A 20,191-nucleotide genomic window follows, 5' to 3' on the forward strand; every position below is an offset into this window, starting at 1 on the left:
TGAGCTGTGGCTGCTGCCATTACTTAAACACTGCACAAAGAATACTACAAACTGTACTGAAATATTACATTTAAGTATAAATTCCCCAACTGCAAATTACCCACAAACTATACATTGCACTTAGCTTAGATTCCCTATAATTTAAAATAAAAACTCTAATAAATAATAACAAAAACTTCTTTTTTTTTTTTCACTGCTGCCTCGTAACATGTTTGAGTATAATCTTGTCCTCTGGTAGACTCTCCAAAAGACAAAAGATACCTAGAAGATACCCTGCTATCCAAAAGGTACAGGGAAAATTATTGCATAGGATAACGGGTGATGCAAAAACAAGAGCTCATCCCTGGAAACTGTACAAAGGTCATGTGAGTAAAGAAGTCAAAAGGAGATTTTTTCCTTGAAAGGTAGTGAATGAATATAATGCACTGCTAGAGTGGGTAGTGAGTGCTTCAATACTGACTGTTTCAAGGTAAGTATGATAATTATTGTGGTCTGCAAGTCTTCATACTTCATGAAAGCTTTTGAAAGTAATACTGATACTAAAAGCAACTCACTGAAAAGCTATTGAAGTATCATGTTAGGAACTAATGATTTATAATTAGTAATTAGAAGTTCTTATAGACAACCAACACTTTTACATTATATAAAAATGCACAGAAAATAAAACTTTTCTTGGAGACCCTTTGGTCCCCAAGCCACCATCATCTTTCCTTTGCTGCTTACTACGCTAAGCACTAATATCAATGAATTCGTAAATAAATTTAAACAAAATATCCCACACACTAACACTACCTTTATAGCAGCTCTTACTCGTGAACACACAACTTATATGCTATTAATTATTTCAAAAAACTTATCTGAAACCAGAGTCCTCTTTACACACAGCTACTTCTTTCACCACACGAGGGCCTGTTGTCATTGTCAGTCTCCTCCATGGAGTAGGACTTATGGAGTCATTATATCCCCAGAAAAGAACTGAAATTGGATATATACTCCTATTTTTAAGTCCATATTCAGGATTACTGTTATCTGGTGTAATGACTTAACCCCCCCCCCCTTTGCAATGTAGCCTCTAAACTTTAACTCTCTGTTTACTGATTTAGGGTTACCCTAAATCTCTAGCTTCATTGATGTGGCACCAAATTCCCATTAATATAACATTTTTCTTGCAATGTCCTCAAGTCCCGAATACATAACCATACACTTGGAAACATTGAAATGACATTTATTCATTGGCCCATATAACCAGTCTGTTCAAGTCATCCTACAGAGATTCTGTATCAGTTACATCCATTATCACTTTCTCTCTCTCTCCGACTTATCTCTCCGACTTCAGATCAGGAGATGATCTCATAATCAGCCATCATTAAGATAATTTTTAAATGTTCTAACTTCCTTTTACTTGCTACATAGCAATAAAATTCTCTTGCATGTTTGGCTAATATTTTTTTTTTTTAAATCTAATTCTGCCATCCTGATTATGGCTAGCATTCTGACCTACTCTTTATGCTGTTTTTGAGCCTCTTCTAACAATACTGGATCCATAACAGTCTCTTTTTTATGCAGCTCTTGCTTTAAAGTGTTAGTAATCCATTTATCTCCCATGTAATTTATTTTCCTAATTCTAGAGATGCAGTTATATACACTCTTTCACTAATTCTCATACACTTCTGATTCCTCTACCATCCATGCAGTTTCTGAAACCAGGGCACTGCTTCAAGATGCCTTCTCAGTTTATTGTAATCATATACCTTATAATCACACACACACACACGCACGCACGCACACCTCTTGTTAATTATAGTTCTCACATGCATTGTAGCCTTCAAAGTCAAAACTGCATGATCACTCTCACCAGCTGGTAGCATAATGGTCAATTCATATAGAGAGATGATTCTCAAATGCTTTTATTAGATCCAAGGTTCTTGTACCATAAGTTCCTTCCATCACATGCTTCTTAATGTAGTTATTCTGCAGTAATTCTATAAATTCTCTTTCCCTTGTCCTGGATGCTTTCTCATCCCTGCAGTCAGTATCCCCATAGGTCAAATCATCCATAATGATAGTCTTTCTTGCATTCATAAGATTTATCTGTCTATGCAGTTCACAGTCATCTTTAGATGGTCCTGGTTTGTAGTCAGTTGAATATTTTTCCCTGTTAACTGCTATCTCACACCAAACATCCTCAAACCCATTTGCCAGTAATACCACCACTGCCATCACTGAAGATTTCTATTTTAGTTGGATTTAATTCTCTGCAATCTCCTCTGTCCTTCCTGTTCTTGTCTGCCCTTGCTGAATATACTGAACTCATCATATTCTGTTCCCACTATGTCCCCAAATGCTAAAAATCCTTGCCTTTATCCTTATGCTTCTCATATTACTGTCTGTGAAAGATAACCAATCACCAGGAGTGTTCTAGTAACTCTTAAAACACAATCAGTTCAAACAGGAAGCTGAAGTGGACCTCTGCTAATCCCTACCATATTTCCACATTTTTCACATTATTTCCTTCACAAAACTTGTCCTGTTATTCCTAGGGTGGTCATTCTCATGTGTTATTACACACAATTTTAGCCTCTTAATGTGCTTTCAGTCCACTGAGATACTTTTAGTATTCTTAACTATTCAGATCCACTGAACAACATTTTCTTCCAGCACCTTAACATCAAACCCATTCAAGTGTAATCCAGCTCTCTTGTTATGTGGTGGCAACTGACTCACAATCTTGACTCTTTTGCTCTTATTTTATTTTATTATTAATTTTTTTTTTGCCTCACTCAACAACTTTCATATCTTACCATACACACTTACATAGCTTTGGCACAAATCTTTGTTCCCAGAAAACATGCTTTTGTTATCATTTTTCCATCACAGAATCACTATTTATCACTATATCCTTTTCATCCATTTCTGCTTTCTTGTATCTTCCTTTACTTCTTCACAATTACACGCTTATTATTATTATTATTTTTCCAGATCTCCATGGAGTCACAAGACTCATCATGGGAGGCCCACCCTAGAAAACACAAAGTTTATCATGCTACTTCTTTAATTCATTCAACCACCTGACATGCAAAGCAACCACTCCTCATTCTCTCACAATTTCTATATTTATCAAAACTTATATATTCATTCTTATGATTCTTCAGTGTAAGAAATTTTAAAATATACAAAAAGTGTCCATTAGCTTATTTTATATTTAGTAATTATGAAAAATTACAGTTCTCTTTTCTGTTCCTTTCAAACTGAAAATAAGAAATAATTTGACTTGTACCAGCTTACCTTTTGAAGAAGTTTCTTTTTCAGTATAGATAAATTAAGATGATGAGGAATGGTTTGTAGAAGTATCAATCCAGATTCTTTTACTGCATTAAAAGAAATGAACATTAGTATTTATTTTTATTTTTCACATTTTGATTTACATGGAATGAAGGCATCAAGGAATATAAATAAACATATGCTTAACAATTCTGATATTTTTGTCTACTAAAGATACAGTACATCATTATAAAGACATGCAGTGCGAATCTGTAACATAGTATGTACATTAGAAAACACAAAGACAGTGAAAAACAGAATGAGAGAGTCTTGTTGGGCAGGAGAACTTAATATCACTGGTTCCCATTCTTGCAAGTTTCACATTTGTGGAGGTTTAGGTGGATTTTTTAGGGTAGCAAGATTCTAAGAAAAGTATTTCTTGTCTATATTTTTTGTGATGTAGTATGTACATTTAGTAGATTCTGTGGGTGGTGTTCAGGATGTGATCTGCCAAATCTGATTGTCCATAGTGGTATTGATATATCAGTGTAGTTGAATGGATATACTATAGTGCAGTAGTTTTTATTGTTAAACAACTACTTGATGATTATTTTTTGATAAAGGATGAAAATGTAGCCATCACAATGGCTACATTTTCATCCTCTATCAAAAGAGAGAAAGAGAGCAATAAATATCACAAGGAAATAAATGAAGGAAACCATGAAGAATTAGTTGATAATGGAGATAGTTGATAATTGGAGATGAGGAGGTTGTGGAGAGGGTTCAGAGGAGAGTGACTAAGTTGGTGAGTGATGTAAAAAATGCTCCCTACATTGATAGATTGAGAGCTGGTGAATTGCAGAGGTTGGTTGATAGGCAGAGAAGAGGGGATATGATAGAAACATTTAAGTTACTAAAAGGTTTTTATAAGATTTATGCAGGGAAATGTTTCAGCTGTGTGATAGTGATGGAAGAACAAGAAGTCATCCCTGGAAATTAAGCGAAAGTGTGGTTAACAAGGGTGTGAGAATGAGGTTTTTCTCTTGGAGAGTGCTGAGTCAGGCATTGCATTCCACTCACTCACCACCCTCCAAGAGAAAAACCTCGTTCTCACACCCTTGTTAACCACACTTTTGCTTAATTTCCAGGGATGATCTCTTGTTCTTCCATCACTATCACACAGCTGAAACATTTCCCCTGCATAAATCTTATAAAAACCTTTTAGTTTTTGAATTCATTTACAGAGGAAGCAATCACAAGAAGAGATATGATAGATATTGTTTTGATAGTTTGGGTCTCCCGTGATGAGTCTACTGACTCCACAGAGATACCTGTAATAATAATAAGAGTGAATGGTGAAATTAGAAGGCTAGCTGATGTGAAGAAAACATGAGTGGAAGTGAGAGAAAGATGAGAGAATGGGAGAACTATTTAGAGAGGGAAAAGTACAGAAAAAAGAAAGGAAACAAGCAGTCAAGAGAGTCTGGGATGAAGGGAAAGAGAAATGCAAAGATGACAGGAGTGAAAAAGGAAGAAATGACACAGAGAGAGAGAGAGAGAGAGATGTTAATGTAAGGGAAATAGATGAGGCCATGAGGAGTGTAATGCATGAAGATTCATTGAGATGGGTATGTGGAATGGAATTTAGAGGAATGCTTTCATCAGATCAGTTAACATTCTCTGTTGTTATCTGATGCAAGCATCAGATTTTATTCTTGTTAGAATATCATTTTCATTCGACCATATTTCACTTATTTCTGTGCTCTTCTCCCTCAAGCTTACCTCTCGTTATCAGAACTTTAATGGAATTAAATGGTTACATCCCTCATCAAATCCAACATATAATTGACTCCTATCCATCCTACGTGACAACACCTAAGGATTCCTCATCAGACTGCAGGGTTCCAGTCCCTTATATTTTTGGTATCTGTGAACCTATTGGTAAAATTTTGAAGAAATATCATCTTATTCCTGAATATTTTCATATCAACAAATTTTATCATCTGTTACCATCTACAAAAGACAACTTGTCACCTCTATCTTTAGCTGGTGTTTATCAGATCCCTTGTGAATGTAATTTGAGATATTTTGGGCAGACAGGCTATTCTATGGAATTAATGAACACCAGTACTACACTGAATAAGTGAAACCTCAAAAGTCTGGTCTGGCACAGCATAGTATTGACACTAAACCAGTATCCTGTGGGATGAAACTCATCTTCTCCATAGTAGCAGTTTGAAATAAGCGCAGCTTTTCAAAGAAAGTTTGAAAGCCCTTTTACATCATCCTAACCTGAATTGGAATTATACTCTCTTTCCCAAAAGTTTGGGAGATTCTCATTTTATGTAAACATCAGAAATAATTTTAATACTATTTATTAATATTAATATTAATTTCTATCATGCAGCAGTCATTTTTAATTGATAAACTGATTGTTGTATGTATCTTGTATTCCTATTCTTTGATTTGTTGGTTGTTTCTACACACTGATGATGTACTGTTATATTCAGTATGAAACATCTATACTTTCATTAAAGTTTATTGTTGTGGCCATTGTGTAATTTTGTTATTTTAAAGTATTGAAATAGATGGAAATTTGGCAGTTCTTAAAAAATCATGTATGCTGTTTATGAAATTACATATAGATGGAAAGTAAACTTAGCTGCAAATTCAAATTCAAAAGTAAACTAAATTTTGGAGACAATTTTAGGTGGGCAGAATCATAAATTATTATTATTATTAATTTATATGGGCACTCCATGGAGTCAAAAAGGCATCATGGGAGATCCACTTTGTTCATTAATACAATACCTATCACACATCCAGGAGGGCCATACTTATGCACAAGCACACGAGGCGCTAGCTGGGGGGGGGGGGGGATTAGAGTCAATTTAAGGGCCCAAAACAATGAGGGGGGGACCTCAGAACACTCTAGCATCTCAGGCCCCACCTGCCTCGGGAAAATAAGTACAGTCCTGCATACATCTCCTTAAACCTATTCAGTGTTAAGGTGCTCACGACCACCTCTGGCAATCCATTCCTCTCATTCACCACTCTCCAAGAAAAGAACCAAGTCCACACATCCTTACTAACCACACTCCTAGACAGCTTACAAGTGTGATCCCCTTGTTTTCCCCCTATTTCCTATGTATTGAAAAATTTCTTCTATGTCAGCCTTAGAGAGTCCCTTTATTAACTTATAAGTTTCTATCATATCCCCTCTTCTTCCCGTCAGCTAAACTCTGCAACCCACACACCTTTAATCTGTTCTCATAGGGAACATTCCACAGACATGTCACCAGCTTGGTCACTCAATCTCTGAATCCTCTCCACAACATCCTGGTCCCCAAGAAACACAGGTGACCACATCTGTCATAGTAGTCAACATGTGGTTGAATCATAGTCTTATAAAGAGGAATAATAACCTCCCTGTCTTTACTTGTCAGTGTGCTCTTCAGCATCCAAGTAATCCTCTGAGCTATTTTGCCAACTCCTGCAATATGTCCTCTAAATTTCAAATCTCTATTCGCTATCATCCCAGATCCCTAGCCTCATCAATTTCCTGTAAACTAGTACCATCAATATGAAGTGAAGTGTGTAATCTTTTCACTCCGAAGTGCATTACCTTACATTTTATAACATTGAACTGACAACGAATGTCCTTTGTTCACACTGCCAATTTATTTAAATTATCTTGTAAGATATCTACATCACCTTTATCACCTATTGCCCTCCTTAGGTTTGCATCATTGGAAAACAACTGAATGTCTCACTTCAAATTTCTGCTATATCATTAATATGCAAATTAAAGAGTAGTGGTCATAGTACAGAGCCCTGAGGCACTCCACTAGTCACCCTCATTTGCCTTGATTTCATTCCACCATGCACCACCCTCTGATGTCTGTCTATCAGCCAACACCCCTGTCCAAGATACCAGCCTCATATCCATTCCCATTTGCTCCAACTTATGTAATTGTTTTCCATGCAGTATTCTGTCAAATGCCTTTGCAAAGTCCAGCAGTATCATGGTGAAGTAATTTCCTTTATCCAATTCTGCTGTCACCTCATTATCAGGGGTGTCAAGAGCCAATGCCAGGCCTGGGGGGAGGGGGGGGAAGCTCTTAGCAGGCCCCAAAATAAATAAAAAAATAGTTTTATACTTTGCTGTTTTATTAATACCAAAAAAATTAATATACAGTATTAGACTAGAAAAATCAAAATAAAAATTGCATATACAAAACTTATAATATAATATAATAGCAATAATTAATATTTATTTCTTACAAAAAAAATCTGTTGGCAACTGTACTATATTACATATAATTGCATTTATATTAGAGCTTTCCTGGCTTTTGTACTTGTGAACAATATTTTGATCATATTTGAATAATATGATCAAAATCTGTCTGGCTAACATTGTTCCAAGAGCAAAAGTACCTAGACTACTGAGATGATTTTGGCACATAGTAGATCCTAACATATTCTCAATTCTTATCAATACACTGAATGACTTTTTGGCTTGGGCCACAGTTATAGGTAATGTGCAAAATATTCTGAGAGCAATGCAAATGATGGGAAACTCTGTTTCAATATGTAATTCTTTTATTCTATTTAATAGCTGAAGGGATAACAATTGATTCTCACCAAAAGTAGCTGTGTGTGTGTGTGTGTGTGTGTGTGTGTGTGTGTGTGTGTGTGTGTGTGTGTGTGTGTGTGTGTGTGTGTGTGTGTGTGTGTGTGTGTGTGTGTGTGTGTTTTTTAAATTGGATTATTGGATTAGTGAACAAAGGAAAAGTAATTATTATGAGTGATTTTAATTTTGGTGGTATAGACTGGAATGCAGAGATAGCATTTGGGAATAAGGAAATTAATTTCTCGAGTTCTTGAGAGATAATTATCTCAGACAGCACATAAAAGAGGGAATGCAAGGATTGAGAGTTTTATATCTGATCATTTCATCAGAGGATGTAATTGTGAGTGGGGTTTCACACTTTTCTCCAGTTGATGAGAGTGATCGTGAAGTGATCACCTGAGTTGTGGCTAGCCATCAGACTTTTGTGAGGAAAGAATATATGTGGAATTATAAGGCTGGTGATTATGACAAGCTTAGGAGACAGCTTGGAGCTATATAATGGAAAGAGGAGTTGAGCAGTAAGGAAATAAATGCTGCTTGGGAACTGACGAAGAAATACATAACATCAATGTTGAATGTATTCTGAAGGCCAAAAGGCTAAATAAAGTAGGTGTAAAATGGATGAATGAGGAGTGCTTCTTTTTGCAGATTTCATGCTTAAGCATGAAATCTGCAAAAAGGTACTTTGGAGGCAGTACAAGATTAATAATGGTAAGAATTGTCCTAACACATTCATTTGGCAAGAAAACAACAATCTCTTCAAATGCCTGATTAGAAACCTATAGTATATTTAGTGCCGTGGGGGGGGGGATGAAAGTTATATAATTCATGAACCTTGTTCTAGACCAGCAAGTGTGGGATCTCACTGGCCTGTGAATGAACAGAAAGGGTGGTCTCACAGCAGATGACAAAAATCATCTGTTACTTCAAGATATTCCCAGATATTCATGAAATAGTATTTTAATTCACGATCTAGGTTAAAGATGATCAGTAATGTTAGTTAATTCAGTTAATTAGGCCAATTACAGCCAAATAATCTGCCTTTTCTATACTTAACCTTGATAGGATTTGTAATCCTGCATGCATAGACATCAGTGCTATCAATTAATGTATCCTCTGGCTGATCTAATGGAGGAAGAGATGTAGTGGAGTAATGAAGATGAAGAGAAGTAATGGAGGAAGAGATGATGGCAAACTCTATTTCTGGGAAGGGAATCCCAGAAATAGAGCTTGCCATCAACACTAGACATAAAGTCCATTGGAACAAGACAACTGTGAAGGACAAGAGTCTTTCACAAAAGTTGGTTCCTCATGGAATGGCTTTATAAAGAAACATGTGAAACTTTACTTCACTCTCCTAACTTAAACAGATCCAATGGTCTACATCTAACCCCTTTGTGGGAGATAGTACTTTTTAATCAGCTAATCTCTCCTAACTTTTTAATTGTGTATGTGTGTGTGTTATTTATTTTAAATAAGTTAGGAAACTTAATGACCATTTTTAGTTATCTTACATTAGCTACTTAGGTGGGCCTTTTGGAAAATTGTCAGTTATTGTTTAATGCCTTTTTTACATGTACTGAAGATTCCTGTGATACTCAGGCAAAAATTCTACTAATAAATAATATTTTATGTGCGTTAATTCCTTTATTATAATTTTAAGTAATATGTCTACTCATGGTATTTCCTTACTGAAACATATATAAAACCAGCTGACGAACTTTGATGAAAAAGTTCTTATAAATCTTACTGAATCTTCAATGTGATTTGAACATAGGTCATTCTAACTATGATATACCAAGTTCCCACTTCTGAAAACTGAGGAAGAAATTAACTGTCAAAGATATACTGCATAACTAATTAAAAGAAAGAAATGGCTAACTTACAGAAAGGATAACTTATCACCATTACCACAGTGACAGCTAGCAAACTAAGAACAGGGTCGATGAATTTGCCTCGTTTCTCTTGCAGTAAATACATTAAGCTGGCAGAAAATATTAGGAATATACTGCTTGCACTGTCTTCAGTCATATTCAAAAATATTTGCTTTTGAGACAAGGGATGATCTATTTTTAAGTTAAAAATTATATTATTAATATAATTTTTAAATTAAATTTCTTTATTAATTTAATTTCATCATTAAATTTCTTTCATACATTGTAATATACAAGAGACATGAATGTGCAATATATATTGTGCAGTAATTATAATAATTAATGAATGCTCATTGTCATATCTGTAACAATTAAATTTGTTCCAGGTCTTCACAGACATTTGTGAGAATCACTTAGGAAAAAGTAGCTAATACTCCATATTTATTCATTACATCTTGATTACATGGTGTTAAGCGATAGTCTATTGCAATGAGAGACCAACAGGGCTGGTTTTATCATTAGACGAACCTAGGCAATCGCTTAGGGGTGCTAAGACTAAATTTTCTTTGCCTAGGGGCATCAGATATTCTCGGACCAGCCCTGGAGATCAAACACATATCACAAAATGTGCAGGTATAATGATAAATACCAGTGACACTAGTGCTCAACCCATTGCTTCTGGAAGAACCATCACAGACCTGGTATCCCTTCACTTCCCACATTTTCTGCAGAAGTTGTTTCATTATTCATCTACTTTATAGCTGTTCTGCTTATTCTCCAAACTTTAGGAATAATTAGATACTGCTTCTTTCAAATGATTGTGAACTAACTGTTGACATGGACATTAATGAAAGGTCTCAAATCTCGAGTTATTTTTTCGAGACTTCAGACAAGAAAGATTACAAAATTTCCTCAAGGGAGGAGCTGAGGACTGGTACAGGTATATCCCATTGCATTGTATTAGGTGCAAGGGCCTATTGGTTGCCCACCTATATGACTACAATTCCGGGATGCAGGTGAGCAATCAAGCAACAGAGTGGTAAGAGGTTGAATATGTATGGAAACTCAATGATCCATAGTGTGCAAGATAAAATGCCAGAGGAGTGTTTATCTAGAGGAACGATAGAAAGTACGGCTATGGCAAGTAAGCAGGGTGAAAGGGTGGATGAGATGATTGTGATGGTGGGCATGAATGATTTGAGAGGCAGTGTAAATCGGGTGGCGAGCGATCTGAGATTCTTACTTGAGGTTGTACAAAAGAAAATGCAGAGAGGAAAGATAGTGTGTTACCCAGGTATGATAATGACGAGCTGAGCAGAAGAACAGTAATAATGAATAGCATAATAGCCAGAATGTGTCAGAAGAGAAGTTTTGAATATGTGGATGCTTGGAGGGCATTTGAGGACAGAAAGGAACTGTATGCGAGAGACTGCTTACATATGACTGAGGAAGGTGAGATTTGCTGTTTTCTGAAGGAGTCGGTGTGTCAATGTAGAGAAACCAGAATTCCCAGGGCGGATTGTAGCAGGGGTGGCCTCTTGCAGGAATGGGTGCTTGGGGGAGTGGAGATGACATCAGGTAATGCTGAATCCAGTGGAGTCTGGAAGGGATAATGATAGGTATAGAAGCAGTGACATTTTTATGCTTTATACTAATGCCAGGAGTAGCTGGAAAAAAGGAGATGAATTGGTGGAACTGATAGCATCAGCCTGGCCAAAGATTATTGAGATCTCTGAGATGTGGTTGAGAGAAGATGATATGATAACAGGAATAGAAGGAGTAGGGTACAGCATTTATCGGTCGGATAGGAAGGGAAAACACAGTGGTGGAGTACTGAGTACTGCTTATGATAAGTGATGACTTATGTCCTCTAAGAGTGTAGGCTTTGGAAAACAATGACACTAATGGTTTTTGAAAGCAAATGGTGTGAGGTAAAGGTGGACAATACAGGATATTTAGTGGGGTTTTGCTACAAGCCAATGAGCACAGAGGGTAGGGAGCAGGAGATATTTAGGCAGTTGAGTTTGGCAAGTGCAACAAGCATGATTGTTATGGGAGATTTTAACTACAGCAGTAGAAGTTGGGAAGAGGAAAATGCATGTAGTAATAAGGGAATCGAATTACTAGAATTCTTGAGGGACAAATGTCTTAGGCAACATGTAATAGAGGGAACAAGAGGTTCAAGAGTTTTGGATTTGGTCATAGCATCAGAAGAGCTGATAATAACTGAGATGACATCTCTCCCCCCAATTGGAGAGAGTGACTGTGTGGTTTTGACTTGGAAGATGAATAGACATGCAGGAGTATCAAAGAAGAGGGAATGCACGTGGAATTATTATTATTATTACCCCAAGACCTCATGAAGTCAAAGACTCAAAGGCGAGTGATTATAATAGTCTTAGATATCAACTTGGGGCAGTTCCATGGAGGCCAGAATTGGAAGGCAAGGATATCATTAGTGCTTGGGAAATTGTGAAGGAATATTTGTTAGCAGCAATAGTAAGCTGCATTCCACAAGTGAAGAAGAGGACACAATTTGGTGTAAGGTGGATGATAAACAATATCAAACAGGAACTGCAGGTGAAAAAGAGGTTATGGAAGAGATATAAGGAGAGGGGGTGGAGAGAGCAGATGCATGAAGAATATAAGACTCAGGCAAGGAGAGTGACTAGTATGATAAGAAAGGAAAAACCGGAATACAAGAAGAGATTGGCACTAAGATCCAAAGGAAATCCTAGAGAATTTTTTAGCTATGTGGCCAGTAAGAGGAGAAATGATTGTGGAAGAATGACACTGTGGGATAAAAATGGGAATAAAGTGACTAATGCAGAGGACATTGTGCAGTTGTTCAATGAACACTTTATTGGAGTATTTCATCCTGGAGAACTAATTTTAATACTAGAGGGAGAGGGCAGATTTGAGATTTAGAGGTGCAAGAGGAAAGTGTGTTCCCAATACTGAGTACTCTGTATGTCAGTAAAGCTGTGGGACTGGAAGTGTCTAATTATAGGCCAGTTTGTGTTTCATCAGTAGTTGTTAAGATCTTGGAAAAATTAATGAAGGAGCATATACAGCGTTGAGCCGATGAGGGTAATGTTATCTGTGAGAATCAACATGGATTTGTTAAGTGTCACTCTTGCTTTAGTAATATGATTGCCTTTTATAATAAAGTGACAAGAGCAGTTGATGAGGAAAGGCATATACTGCCATTTTTTTTGATTTCGCAAAGACATTTGACAGGGTGCCACATGATAAGCTGATAATTTAAGTTGCAGCACATGGGTTTATATGTCAGGTTAGTCAACTGGATTCAGGATTGGTTATTCAATAGGTATCGGAGAGTTGTGTATGGTGGGGCACTGTCAAGGAGGCAGAAGGTCACAAGTGGGGTTCCACAGAACACAGTACTGGGACCCGTATTGTTTAACTTTTATATCAATGACATTGTCAGTGGATTGGGGGATATTTAGTTGTTTGCAGATGATGTGAAGCTGGGAAAGATTATTAGTAATAGTGCAGATGTGGCATCCTTGCAAAAGGATTTGAATAAACTAGATAGATGGGCAAATAAATGGGGGTATCGGTTTAATGCAGCAAAATGTAAAGTCTTGAAGTTTAGGATACATTAATGAGAGGCTGCATACTCGATTGGATGAGCTGTACTGGAGGAAGTAAGGGAGATAAGAGATCTGGGGGTTGATGATTGATAGAAAACTGAAAGTTTTCTATCAATCATCAACCATATTGCAAAGGTGGTGAAGATTGATTGCTGCAGTACTGAGAAGGACGCTGACCTGCAGAGATAAAAGAGTTATCTTTCCCTTGTATAGGACCCTGACCACACTTAGACTATTGTTCTTAAATTTGGTCCCCAGGATTTGAAGGGGATAAATTAACTGTGGAAAGGATACAGAAGCAGATAACAAAGATGGTTTCAGGACTGTATAAAGTTAAGGATGAGGATTGACTGAGAGAATGTGTACTGCAGAGTTTGGTAGATAGAAGCAGAGGTAATATGATTGAGACTTCTAAATTGTTGAGAGGTAGTTACAGGGTTCACGCTAGGAAGTTCTTTTGCTTGGTGGAACAGAGGGAAGTAGTGATGACAAGTTGGCCATCCCTGGAAGTTACGAAAAGAAACTGTGAACAAGAGGGTGAGGAGTGGTTTCTTTTCATGGAGGGTGGTTGAACTGTGGAATGCATTGCCTGATAGAGTGGTGAGAGCAGCATGAATGTCAATGAGTTCAAGGAGTGGTATGATAGACTTTTGTGTTTCCTAGGAAGGACATTCCATAATGAGTCTTTTGACTACATGGAGGCCAAATTAATAATCATGATGATGATAATGATAATTTCCTGGGAATTTCATCCCTGGAATTGCTGAGACAGAAACCCTAATAGCCTTCTACTCAGTCTCTAAAAAAAAAAAATTAATTAATTTTTTCTTCAAATGACTCATGCCACGCTATAGACAACACTTTAGGAAATGCTGATTTTTACAAAAAAAAAAAAAAGAAAGAAAGAAAGAAACTACTGTGTTCATAGTACACTAAAAAAGCTATATTAATAATCATGGACTGTTATGTCCAATTTTGACCACCTATGTGATGTGGAAATTCTTGAGACAAGAACCAGAGAAAGTAATTAAAGCAATATCAAGATTATGTTACTGGTTATGGAAAGAAGTTGATGGAATATAAATTGTAGAGTTAGTGGATAAGCAGAAAAGTGGTAATATGATAGAGACATTTAAGTTTTTGAGGGTGTTCACCAGATTAGAAAAAAAAGAAAAAGAGGAAGAGGTAGACCATCAATGAGACAGATAGATAGATAGATAGATAGATGGTGTGTGTGTGTGTGTGTGTGTGTGTGGAGTGACTGATATTCAGAGAGTCGAAGCTTCCAGAAAAGCATACAACAGTACCACGGCAAGGAACTGGTGTAGCACATCACCGAGCATCGGAGTGACCACACGGTATCTGTGGATGCCCAATGAACAGATGATGACACCAAATTAAAGTGGAGTGAGGAGTATACATTCTGTATACAGAAAGTGGTAGGTGAGTAAAATGAACTCAAAAGGTATCGTTAACACTAGAAATGTGAATCAGTTTTACATTTACTCTCCATTTTACATTTATTGTTCTCTTATATTCACCAATCTCTTTATATTTTATAGCAACTATTCTCTCATTTCACTTATATTCTTGCAATTATATTCACTTATTTCACTTATATTCTTGCAAAATTATATTCAGGGCCATCTTAGGGTGATACAACAAGAATTAAAGCTTCTAGCAACACATTGCAAAGATAATGAAGAATAGTCAGTGGTTTGCTGAAATAGTGAGAAAGTGACCATGACCACCTGGATTTTGAAAACATGCTAAAACTTTAGAAAGGGCACAAAAGCATATAACAAAGATAATATTGGGATACTGGAATGCCAATTATCAGAACAGATTGAGAAAATGGGAGTTTTCTGTGGAGATTTTCACAGAGTTAAAAAAACCTGCTTCTCACTTTCTTGCTCACACCCTCCTTATACAGCTTCCAGGAGTGACCTCTTGTTCTCCCCCACCATTTTATGAAAAATATTTTTAATGTTAATCCTATAACAATCCCTTACTAACTTGTACATCTCTATCACCTCTCTTCCTGTTATCCATTAGACAAGTGGTTTTCAACCTTTTTCCACTTGTGTACCCCCTTTAAAACCATTTCTATGAATTGTACCCCTTGTTTTTAAAATAGCCGATTTTAAATACTGACACTTTTGTTCAGTGCCTATATACACTAATGTAAAATAGTGGAAATGAGGTAATGAGTTGTGAAAGGAAAATTACTACACTAAAAGTACAAACCACAGATTTAATTTTACAATATTCGTAACACAGAAATAAGCATAGCTTCATGTTAAATATTGATAATGATGATCAACAAACTTTTGATTTATTATTATTAATAATATTTATTTGTGTTATCTGAAAAGTCTGTAATAATTGGCATACAGATCACTAGCTAACTGAAACATTGTTGGTGAGATCGTTGAGCTTGTTTTGATGCACTTAGTTTCTTGAAATCAGGCTCGAAAGATGCAAGATACAGTCTTAAATCCAGACTTGCATTAAGCTTGTTGTGGTGCTTATTTTTTATGAAGGTGTAAGAAGAAAAAGCTCTCTCCACTAGTTCAGTATTAGTAAATGGCAAGAGGTTTTGAAGTGTCTCCATTAGCGGTGATTCAAACTTAACATTTATTGTTCCATAACTAACATTTTGCATTTTATTTACTTTACTTGTTTTACGTCATTACTGATTTATTTTTTGTGTATCCCTGAACGGCTCAGCAAAGTTGTTCCGGGGGGGGGGATGCATACCACCGTGGGAACCGATGCACTAGACTATAAATTGCATCTTTTCAACCTATTGTTCTTCCTATTCAACCTTCCAGAGATCAGAAATCACCTAAGTCACCTCTGGACTCTTTCCAACATCTCTTCATCCTTTTGAAAACCAGGTGACCATATCTGTGCACAATAGTCCATGTGTGGCATAATCATGGCCTTGTACAGTGGAACCAGAATCTCCTTACTTCTACAAGTCAGTGTCCTCTGCATCTTTGCCATAATTCATTGTGTTGTTCTCACAATTTTGGCAATCTGTCCTCTAAATTTTAGATCCTTATCCACCATCATCCCAAGATCTCTTATTTTCTGTATCTCCAACAATATATCTCCACCAAAAGTAAATTATACATCCCATCTTTGTTTGAGAAGATGCAACTTGCATAGTCTGGTGGACAAGAGGAAGAAGGGAGATATGATAGAAACCTACAAGTTATTAAGGGGTTGTTATAGGATCAATGCTGGAGAAATTCTACAGAAAATAGTGGGAGATCAGGGGAGAACCAGAGGTCATTCCTAGAAACTGTATAAAGAGGGTGTGAGTAGGGGAGTGAGAAGCAGGTTTTTTTCATGCAGAGTTGTGAATGATTGGAATACCTTGCCTAAGAGTGTGATGTCTGCAGAGAATTTGAGTATGTTTAAAGCATGGTATGATAAAAGGACCTCCTAGATGAGTCTTTGACTCCATGGGGTCTTGGGTAATAATAATAATAATAATAATAATAATAATAATAATATCATTTGTTTATATGTTTAATATTAAATATTGTAATTATAGTATTATAGTAAGAATGTATTACTAAGATGGCAGTTTTAAATGCATACTTCTCTCTATAGTAGAATCTATGGTATTCGATTCACCAGGTATATCTCTTTTCTCAGGATCTTTTATTAGGAAGTTCACATATACATCAGTTCCTTCAATGTTCAAGTTTTTACTATGATGTCTTGCATATCCTTCAGAAAAAAAATGTGTGTTTTAAACATTATGTTATTTAGTAGTGCAGTTATCAGGACCATATAAATATTCAAATGAATTATTTACAAATGTTGCTGAATAAAAATGATAAAATAATATTTTGCAGAATCTAATTTCAGTTTTATTTTGTAGTATGGATCTAATAAATTATGTATTCAAGATGAAAAAAAAAAATAATAATAATAATAATAATAATATTATTATTATTATTATTATTATTATTGTATGGGTGCCTCCATGGAGTCTGAACACTCACTGAGGGGAAACTGAAACTATCTACACAATCTATCATACCTCTTCTTGAACCCATTAACAGGCAAAGCACTCACAACTGACTCTGGCAACCCATTCCACTCATTCACAACTCTCCAAGCAAAAAATTTTGTCCTCACACCCCTACTCCTATCGCCAACTTCTTCAATCCACACTCACCATCTTGGTCACTCTCCTCTGAATACTCTCCACTGCTTCCTCATCCCCAAGAAACCAAGAAGACCAGACTTGAGCACAGTAATCCAGATGTGGGCATATCAAGGCCTTATAAAGAGGAATAACAACTTCCTTATCTCTACTTGTTAATGTGTTCTTCAATAGCCAAGTAATATAATGTGTTCTTCAGTAGACAAGTAATCTTTAACTCTCTGTCTACTACAACCCCTAAATCTCTAACTTCATCTATTTCCTGGAGTACAGGGCTATCATTGTGATACACCACTTATAATCTGTTTATCCCAAAGCATATCTAACTTGGGATAAACAGATTATAAGTGGTGTATCACAATGATTGTGATAAGTGGTGTATCACAATACTTTTCTCCACATTAAACTGACAGCCTATTTAAATTATCCTGCAAGCTCTCCACATCACCTTAATTAACTATTACTCTACCTTATTTCACATCATCAGCAAACAACAGAATATTTCTTTTCAGATTATTTCTTATATCATTTATGTACAAATTAAACAGCAATGGTCCCAGCACTAAACCTTGCAACACATGACTAGTCATCTGTTTTTGTCTTGATTCTGCCCCTCCATATACCATTTTTTGATATCTGTCCAGCACCCACCCTCTTATTCACTTAACCGGTGTCATATTCATCTCCATTTGTTCTAATTTCCATAACAGTGTTCCATGTGGTGTTCTGCCAAATGCCTTTGCAAAATCTAGCAGAATCATCGTGTAACCATTTCCTTCATCCAACTCTGCTGTTACTATATTAGAAAAAGATAGTAAATAACTAAGGCATGACCAACCCTTCACAAAGCCATGTTGCTCCTTATACAGTATCATATTTTTATCCATCCATTCTTGAATTCTAATTTTGACCAATTTTTCAGTACTTTTACCTCCACGCATGAAATACTGATTAGTCTGTAATCTGCAAATGCAATACAAGGGAATTATTTGGTCCTCTTTCCACTCTCTTGGAGCTCTACAAGAACTGAGACAAATTAAAGTCTCTTGTAGAGTTCCCTTGCACATTCTTGGAAAACCTAAACTAATATCCCATCTAATCCCACAGCTATATTTACACTGAGATTCTGCAATATCCTAAGAAACTCCAGTTCATCCACCTCTTTTCTCACATTAGTGTCTGTCATATATGTTATAGCAGTAAACTCACTAGGATGATATACCTTTGCAAATTGGTCACTCAGTAACTCCACTATTTTATCTACTTCTGTCACCTTGTGACCATCATTACTCATTAAGGTTAATCTTGCATAGTCATTCTTCCTCTTGCTTGCCACATAACAAAAGAAATCTTTGGGATTTCCTTTATCCTACTGGACCAAATTTTTCCTTCTGTGTCATGCTGGTCACCTTTCTTGCCTGAGCCTTGTACTGTTCATGGGTTTGCTGGTCACTTTTCTCTTTATATATCCTCCACAGCATTCTTCTGCAGCTCGTGCTTAATGATATTACTCATCCATCTATCTCCTACATGATTAACTCTTCTTACCTTAGGTATACAATTTAATACTGCTTCCTCTAGATGACCCTTAACTATCTCCCATGCAATACTAACATCCTTACCTGCAGTGTTTTATGGCATGGCACAGATTTAATCGTCTTCCTATGCTTGTCATAATCACCTGCCTTGCAGTTCCACATATACTCTTTCTTGACAGAATATTCCTCATGTTTTACAATCTCCCAAGTCAAGACTGCATGGTCACTTTCACCAATCAGAGGTAATGTGTTCAGCTTGGTTATGGATAGCTCTTCTGATACTAAGACCATGTCCAATACTCTCAGACCCCTAGTCCCCTCCATCACATGCTGCCTCAAGTAATTATCTCTCAGTAGGTGTATAAAATCCCATTTCCTTCCTGCCATGTGATTGATCTTTCTTTGTTCCAGTCTATAGTGCTATATTTGAAGTTCCCCATAATAATCACTCGACCTGTACTGCATTGTGCTAATTTGTCTTACTGGCCTTAATCTCTCATCACACTGCTTCAAAAGAACAGCCATCCTCCCACCTATCTCCTATTCTTTTTAACTGCAATTCATCTGCTATCATCAGCAGTGCCCCTCCCCCTCCATCATATGTTCTCCATCCTCCGTGAAAATACTAAACCCTTCACATTCTATCCCTGCATCATCAGCTGTTAGACAAGTCTCACTAATGCCTATAACTTTTGGAAAAAGTTGCACTAACCAATGCCAAAAACACCTCTCTCTCTCTCTCTTGTTCCTGATACTTCTGGCATTAGTATATAGAAACTACAGCATCCCTTTCTGCCACCACCCACCTTTACTTCCTGAATTGACTACCCTATTCAATATTTTTGCTTGAGAAACTAGATTCAGCACTTGGCCATTCTCACACTCACTCGCCTCATGGGTGCCTTCACATAAAGTCACCTGCTTCCACCCTAATTAAGTTTTCCTGAATTTGCACTTCAGCATACTCAGTGAACAAAGCTCTTACCAGACATTCAACACCCAAACCATTTAGATGTAGTCCATCAGCATTGTACAAATCCTTCTTTCGATCAAATACACTACTCATTAGCAGTGTCCTCCTC

The 20,191-nt window shown here is 36.5% G+C and overlaps 1 protein-coding gene across 1 annotated transcript in view; it reads right to left on the minus strand.

The window, feature by feature from the left end:
• The window catches only part of LOC150105965 (proton-coupled zinc antiporter SLC30A1-like), an 89,299-nt gene that overhangs the window by 9,209 nt on the left and 59,899 nt on the right, over nt 1-20,191 (minus strand). The window contains exons 4-6 of the mRNA XM_090393726.1: nt 16,998-17,129; nt 9,781-9,960; nt 3,286-3,368 (exon numbers count right to left, since the gene is read on the minus strand). Of these exons, the coding sequence (XP_090249852.1) occupies nt 3,286-3,368; nt 9,781-9,960; nt 16,998-17,129 (395 nt within the window). The remainder of the gene's footprint in view (nt 1-3,285; nt 3,369-9,780; nt 9,961-16,997; nt 17,130-20,191) is intronic.

The sequence above is a fragment of the Typopeltis vanoorti genome, chromosome 6 (assembly GCF_054136105.1).
Source record: "Typopeltis vanoorti isolate ZY-2024b chromosome 6, IOZ_Tvanoo_1.0, whole genome shotgun sequence".
NCBI classification, from domain to species: domain Eukaryota; kingdom Metazoa; phylum Arthropoda; class Arachnida; order Uropygi; family Thelyphonidae; genus Typopeltis; species Typopeltis vanoorti.